Source organism: Ylistrum balloti, unplaced genomic scaffold (assembly GCF_031769215.1).
Source record: "Ylistrum balloti isolate Yb309-2 unplaced genomic scaffold, AGI_CSIRO_Ybal_v1 Utg370466, whole genome shotgun sequence".
NCBI lineage: Eukaryota > Metazoa > Mollusca > Bivalvia > Pectinida > Pectinidae > Ylistrum > Ylistrum balloti.
The window spans coordinates 656,011-663,402 of NW_026782307.1; the positions used below are offsets into that span (position 1 = coordinate 656,011).

The 7,392-nt window shown below is 35.4% G+C and overlaps 1 protein-coding gene across 1 annotated transcript; it reads left to right on the forward strand.

Annotated features, from left to right (window-relative positions):
• The first annotated feature begins 2,365 nt into the window (after positions 1 to 2,365).
• LOC132555253 (monocarboxylate transporter 12-like) lies at positions 2,366 to 7,140 on the forward strand. The gene is made up of 5 exons (XM_060219603.1): positions 2,366 to 2,490; positions 3,068 to 3,264; positions 4,348 to 4,491; positions 5,724 to 6,587; positions 6,938 to 7,140. Exons 1-5 carry the CDS (start codon positions 2,366 to 2,368, stop codon positions 7,138 to 7,140), a joined length of 1,533 nt encoding a protein of 510 aa, XP_060075586.1.
• Positions 7,141 to 7,392: the final 252 nt, after the last annotated feature.

Below are 7,392 nucleotides of genomic sequence, written 5' to 3' on the forward strand. Positions count from 1 at the left end.
AAGCGTTCTTAAACAATGTGAAATTCCTCCTCATACCATATCCGATTCGTCCGCAAACCTTTAGTTCTCCAAGTCACAACCATCTGCAACAAACTCTCCTCGACGCCGGTACACACGTCGACGGCCATCTGTTGGAAATAACGCGAATTCTTCCGAGAAGAGCATGGTACTCCAGCGCCTCATAGGAAAATGTTAGGTGTCAGTGGCAGACCAACGCACTACTAGGTTTTCCATATATATATCATTTTTGCTTTAAATGGGAGTGCGATACCGTGGGATGCATTTTTGACGTGTAACGGGTATAAATGAAATGGAGATTTCGAAACATACCTACACCCAGTTTACTAATGCGAAAGCGATATCTGAACGATGGCAAATCGACCTCATCGAAATGCGGCGTCAAAATGAAGGCAATGGCAAAACTTATCATTACATCCTATCTGTATTTCATGTTTTTACCAGGTATTTATTTCAAACTTTATTTATTTTACAGCAATTGCGAAACAAGTTCCATCATCTTATACAAATCAATCTTGTTGACCCGGATGTAAGCGTGCGAGGGAGTCTTATTGTGGGAGGAAATCGAAGCACTCGGGGAAAACCCACGAGGTCGGGCAGGTGGAAGAAGAGAAATGTGTACTCTTAATGCACATATTGGACAAAAGACAGCTTAACGGTTACAGAAGATTGTTACCAAAGCTGATAAAAGATGTGACATGCGCAGGATACAAAGCCCAAAAGTGTAATTTATATGTATTTAATGTAGAAGGTAAAGCATGTGTCTGATATCCAAGTGATATATTTAGTCACCTCTTATTGATCATGTCACAGGTTTTCCTATGCCTTACATTGACCTTGTGCGATTCTTTAAATTTATGGTGTCATGTTAGATGCGATGCAGGGGCATGTCTAGTCTGGACTTCATTTACAGCCGAAAAAGTAAACTTTTATGCCAGGGTACTGACAATAGTCAACTTCATGATCGGATGCATCGAGTCTTAATATGAACATAGACATAAAATTGATCTGCGCTTGATAGTCATGTACACATTTCCCAGAAGTGTTATTCATTATGAATGTAATACTATGTTAACTGTGATACGCTATGAACCTTATATATGAAAATCAGTTTTATTTTCAAATATCAGAGCAATGTTCAGTTTTGCAAAAGTCCATGTTCATGTTACCAAATGTCGTATGTCAAGGTTATACAAAAGGCACACAAGTGAAAAACACATTTTGATACAAATTATTGTTAGATACAGTAGAGCCAAATATTAAACTGATCTGCACCATTTAGCTGTTATATGAAGCTGAACGTATTTGATGCTCGTTAGTTTGCCTGTTGGTTCCGTTGTTGTATACCTTGTTCTCATTTTGAGAACGTGACATAACTTACTTGGATTGAGCAAGGTTTACATATTTGGTGTACACAATTAAGCCAAAGACACTTACTCTTCCGCAAGACCTGATCTTATTCTCCTTCTGCGTTTTCAAGAGTCTCCAAGTAAATCTTTCTTTTGTTCATATTTTGCCCTAGTTTTATGGCATTTGAGCTTGGATTATGATTATGTTGCCATGTTGGTATTTTCTTTATTGTCCTTCTATGACACCTTATTGACGCTAAGGTCCTAGATATTGAAGGCTAGGAGGAATTCCCAAAGTGATCGAAAGAATGGCCAATATGTCGGTGGGCTGGTATATCAGCCCCATTATTGAAATTTTTATATGTGGTGTACAGCATATACTGCATTTATTCATCACTTCAAAAGGTATGCGTTTCATTTACAAATTAATAGGTAGTAAAGAAATATAGAAAAAACAAAAGTAAATAGTATAGATAAAATATAAATAAAATCGTGCACAGATTAATGTAGACACACGTTCAATGTTTAAGTCAAGAACTATTAAAGGTCAACAATTCTTCGATGTCACATACATGTATTAACACCATGAATATCGGAGTCTAGTTAGTTGCGACCCAGTTACGTTTGACCCATGTGTTAATAGGCATGTCTCATGTTTCAACCGATGTTTTATGCAAGGTTGTGTCTGGATCAGACCAGATTCATTTAACCTTCCAGGGAATGGAACAGCCAGCAAACCGTCCAATTACTGCTTTCTAAAGTGTAAAATTTCAACCAACGGTTCTTATCTCAAACAACACAACATTTCTCCTAAAAATGGTTTTACTATCATATTTAACACCACCTATTATTTTCCATAACTTTTTCTTACATTTGAAATGTCACTTTTATTAGCATACTGATTTATTCAAAGGCAGTGAAAGTAGGCGTGGCTGAAAAGCTTGTTTAGCATGTTGCATCGTTAGGCAAACTCATGGATGTGTCCTCAGACAAGCAAAATGGCTGTAGATGAAAAGAATAACACACAAACAATAAGGTTTGGCAGCAAAACTGTTGAAATTGGCGGATCACCTCCTGAGCAAGTTGAACTTGTGAAAAGTGATGTGGTGGCGATAAAGGAAAGGTACATGGTGATATTTTATATTTTCATTCGATATTTTATCATTTAAACGGTTTGTTGAGTATTAAAAGAGACGCGCTACAAGTAAGAATATATGAATGCATTGATCATATTTATACTAGACGTAACCATGTTTGATTTTATAATCAGAATAGGTCAAGTATTAATTCAAGTGTATCAAATAATATCATATTTCTTTTTTTTTCAAATGCATTATAAATACTTCGTTGAATATCATTAGTGAAAAAAAAAAACAAATCGAATATGCAAATACATTCTAACACCAAAGTACAACGCAATCAACTTCAGTCGGTAAAATTATTGCAGCAGATCTACTTTATGTCCAAATATAATGAGAAAATATAGTGGATATACAACTCTTTATTTATATCATCTAATATTCAGCGTTATTCTTCTACAACGGCTATATCTGATATGGCTGCTATATACAAAGCGGGACGTAAACTATTTCAAGATGTAATTATCATACCATGTAAAATACATATTTCCTACACAGATTTCTCTCTTGGTTTAGCTATCTTACTCACTGAAATTAATTACCGAATTTGATTTCACGAAGGATACCGATGGCAGGTGACGACGATTATTCATACAGGAAGTGGTTTGTGCTAGTTGCTGGTTTTTATGGCAACATGTGTAACGCATTTGTGTTCAATATGGCTGTTTTAAACACATCTTTCCTCGTGGAGTTCGGCAAAAGTAAAGCGGAAACAGCTCTTGTACAGTCAACTACGGCAGGAATGTTCTTAACCGCAGGTAAATGAAAAGCAAAAATCGAATTGCCATATTTTTCTACAATCTGTAATGTGTGTTCGTGATATTAACTGGGTTGTTTTGGTGTAAGGGCGATATAGGTGCTCAAACAAATGAAGGTAACTCCATAATTATATATTTATCATGTATTTATTCTTCAATTTCGACAAAACATCTAAAGTTAGAAAGGTAGATGCAAGACATAAATATACTCAACAAAAAAGAAAGGTTAACATGTTTCCTTGGCGAATACCTGTAAATGAGTGAAAACAAAATGACGTTTGTGCAATATTAGAAAAGGGTAATGTTTTACATTACAAAATGCAAGAGGGTTACCAAAATCATTCAAGCGTGAAAGTCTGTATTAGCGAAAGAGCTGCACGAGGTTTTCTGCGACTAACTTGTATCTTCGCTTGAATTTCATAAACATTCAAACTGACAACTGTTCCTTAGATCCTTAGGACTTAGAAATCACCGTCTTGCTATCTATCAACTTTATCATTATGCCCCGGCATTTTTCAACAGGATAACGCACCAGCGCACACCAGTCGCGTCAGTAAAACTTTCTTGCAGCAGAATAACGTACAGGTGGTAGATTGGCCATCTAAATCACCTGATTTGTCACCGATTGAGCATGTCTGAGACGTTCTTGTGCGACGCGTGAGGGAACGTCAAAATCAGCCGTCAAACTTGCAGGAGCTGGACCAAGCCTTGATCGCTGAATGGAACAACATCTCTCCTCGAATTATCCGCCGGTTTACGATTTCCATGCGACGACGCTGCAATGCTGTTTACTTCGCAAATGGTGGCCATACCCGTGACTAATGGTGTTACCTTTGAAATTGACCCCAACGTCCTTTACAGTCGAATAAAATCAACTGAACGCAAAGTTTTATAATGAACCATGACTGCAGTTTTATCAGAATTGATCAATTACTTTATTCGTACATGATTGGTAAGGATTTATGAAGGGGTTGATTAATTAATCACAGAATAAAGTAGTGTTACCTTTCTTTTTTTTCGTTTAGTATATATGCATCTTCTTAATAAGTATATGTGTACATTTATAGGGTACAATCTTTTCAGGAGTAATCGTGGGATCGTTTGTATCTAGATATGGTGCGAGGAAAGTAGGCATGGCCGGAGGAATGCTTGCTTGTCTTGGTACCATCGCCTCGTTCTTTGCGTCATCTGTTCCATTCCTTGTTGTCACTTTGGGCATTTTCACAGGTAAACATCTTACTAAATAAAGCAACACTTTGTTAAAATGAAAACAATATCCAGACATTCAGTTAAATAAACATAAACCTAATGCCAAGACAAGTATTTCATAAATTTAATCTAATATTAGGCAGTTATTTCATAAATATAACCTAATGCCAAGACAAGAATTTCATAAATATAACATAATATCCTGTCAGGTATTTCATGAATATAACCGAATGCCACGACAGGTATTTCATAAATATAACTTAATGCCAAGACAGGTATTCCATGAATTTAACCTAATACCAAGACAGGTATTTCATAAATTTAACATAATGCCCTGTCAGGTATTTCATAAATATAACCTAATGCCAAGACAACTTTTTATGAATTTAACCTAATGCCAAGACAGGTATTTCATGAATTTAACCTAATGCCAAGACAGGTATTTCATAAATATAACCTAATGTCCAGACAGGTGTTTCTATTAGTTAGAAGTAATTTGTGTATACCATCCATCGGAAGCTAAACTACGACGTAAATACAATGTTTTATGATTAAAGGTGATTCTGCAAGTTAAAATGTTGTCAAATTTTTATTTTAAAAAATTGAAAGATGTTAGTTATCAACATGCTTATTGGAAACTGCTGGATCTGCATATCTTTCGGTCATCGCAACTAAGGAAGAACCGGCATTTCATTCTCAGCCTTGCATGGAAATAACTGTAAAAACTGCAACTTGGTTCAATATTTTTTAAAACTGAATATGACTTTTAAAATCTGACCCTCAGCTTCAGATACATTATCTGGTAAAGCCTTAATAATCTTGTATTGATTCATGTAATGTCTTTAAATACTTTCGTATATAATGTTTTGCTCATTTTACCATTGCTGACCGAGGTGTAAGTATATGCAAATTCACAGGGAATTTGAATATGTATCATCTAATGTATTCATGCATGAAAGAGTGATAATGAGACGTTGATGATTTCGTTATAGAAGAGAGATATATATGTAATGTATTACACTTCTGGCTGTAGAAACGTAACATAACATTTTGTGCTCATTTTTAAGACTTGAATTAAGTTGTGAATAAGGCTTTACGGAAAGCAGATTAAGCATTTAGTTGAAAAGTATTTTAACCTTTATGAGTTTAACTTACTGATATTTCATCATGTTATGGTATATGAAATTATGCCGTAGTTCCATTATATATTTTTAATTCTCTTAAATTGTGTCCATTGTTCTATATAACAGGCACTGGACTGTCCGCTTGTTACATTGCTGCTCATACAAGTGTTGGGGAATACTTCGATGGAAAATCGAGACTCTTGGCTTTGTCGCTAGTATCGTTTGGTGCCGGATGTGGGAATATTCTATACCCTTATTTCCTCGATGTTCTGACAAGAGAATTCGGGTTTAGAGGATGTTTGTTAATACTCGGAGGGCTAATGATGAATATTATTCCATGTTTCGCAGTATGTAAACCCCAAATTGTCTCTGCTTTGAAGTCGACATTTACTGACATCGACAAGAAAACTATTAGCAGTAAATACCACTGCACTCAAACAAATTGCAAATGGTTTACACTTAAAAGACACAAACTCGAAAAAAAATCCGAATCAACGTTAAAAAGATACCATTCAGTAAAAAGAAGATTTCAGACACTTATTCAAAACAAGAATTTTGTTTTGTTTACACTGGCTATCGTTACTGCTATACCCTCTTGCGATTCCATAATTATTTTTCTCATCAACTTTCTCCAAATGAAAGGCTTTGATCACTCAAAGGCGATATCGATTTATTTTTGTCAGAATCTCTCGAATGCCATGTCTCGTTTTTTACCCGGCATCTTGGATTTAATACCACATTTGAGTGTTTTGTTAATTCCGTCTTTTTTGACAAGTATCGCGGCCATATCCTGTGGTCTCCTACCAACCGCTACCTCTTACGTACAGCACATTGTACTACTGGGATGTTTAGGCATGGCACGAGGGGCAATCTCGACCTGTATGCCCGTAACAACAATGAAGTTGGTTGGAAAAGATCTGTATTCCACTGGCCTTGGGGTCTGTTTAACAGTCGTGGGTATTAGCTGGATGTTGTCTGGACCTATCACAGGTAATTGATCAAAATGTTGCAAGTATTACCTTCTTGGGGGAAAAATGAAAAATTTCATAAGGTAAAAATGTATTTTGTTAGATAAAAACAAATTGCAAATTTTCAAATAATTTTGCATACATAAAGTCATATATTTACTGATGTACAGATACGCACATACCCTTTTTTTGAGAGGTTTAGATCTTCAGTAGAAACATTATTCTTAACCGGTTGAGGAGTACACAAAATGCTTATTGGAAAAAAGTCTAACTGAATCTTTCCTCTTTATCAATATATTTGTCTTTGAATTATACTATTTATTTATGCGTTTATACCTTTGTCTTTGACCTATATAAAATACTGTATTCCAGGACATCTAAGGGACGTATCCGGTTCATATGATCTGGTATTATACTGTGCGTCAGGCAGTCTTTGTATGGCCACCTGCTTGTGTGTGGTGGCGGCTATATTTAGAAAGTATGACAGAAAAAGGACTCCGAAAGACATTAATCTAAGGAATCAAATGAATTCCAAAACAGTTAATGTCGATATGTTTGTTACTGAGAGTGATTAAATAAACAATGATTCTGATTGCTGATGTTTTAATATCCAAATCGGTTATGTTTATCATATGATAGTCCATTTAGATGCAAAAATTGTGCTTTTATTGTAACATGTTCCTTTTTATGTATAGATAATAGGATGACACGTATCTTGTACAAAAATCTATTTTAAGCTAGATAAGGATAATTATCCTTCGGCCCAAAGTAAGAACTGTTAGTAATATGCACATGTAATGGCTAAGATATGGGACAATATGTGAGAA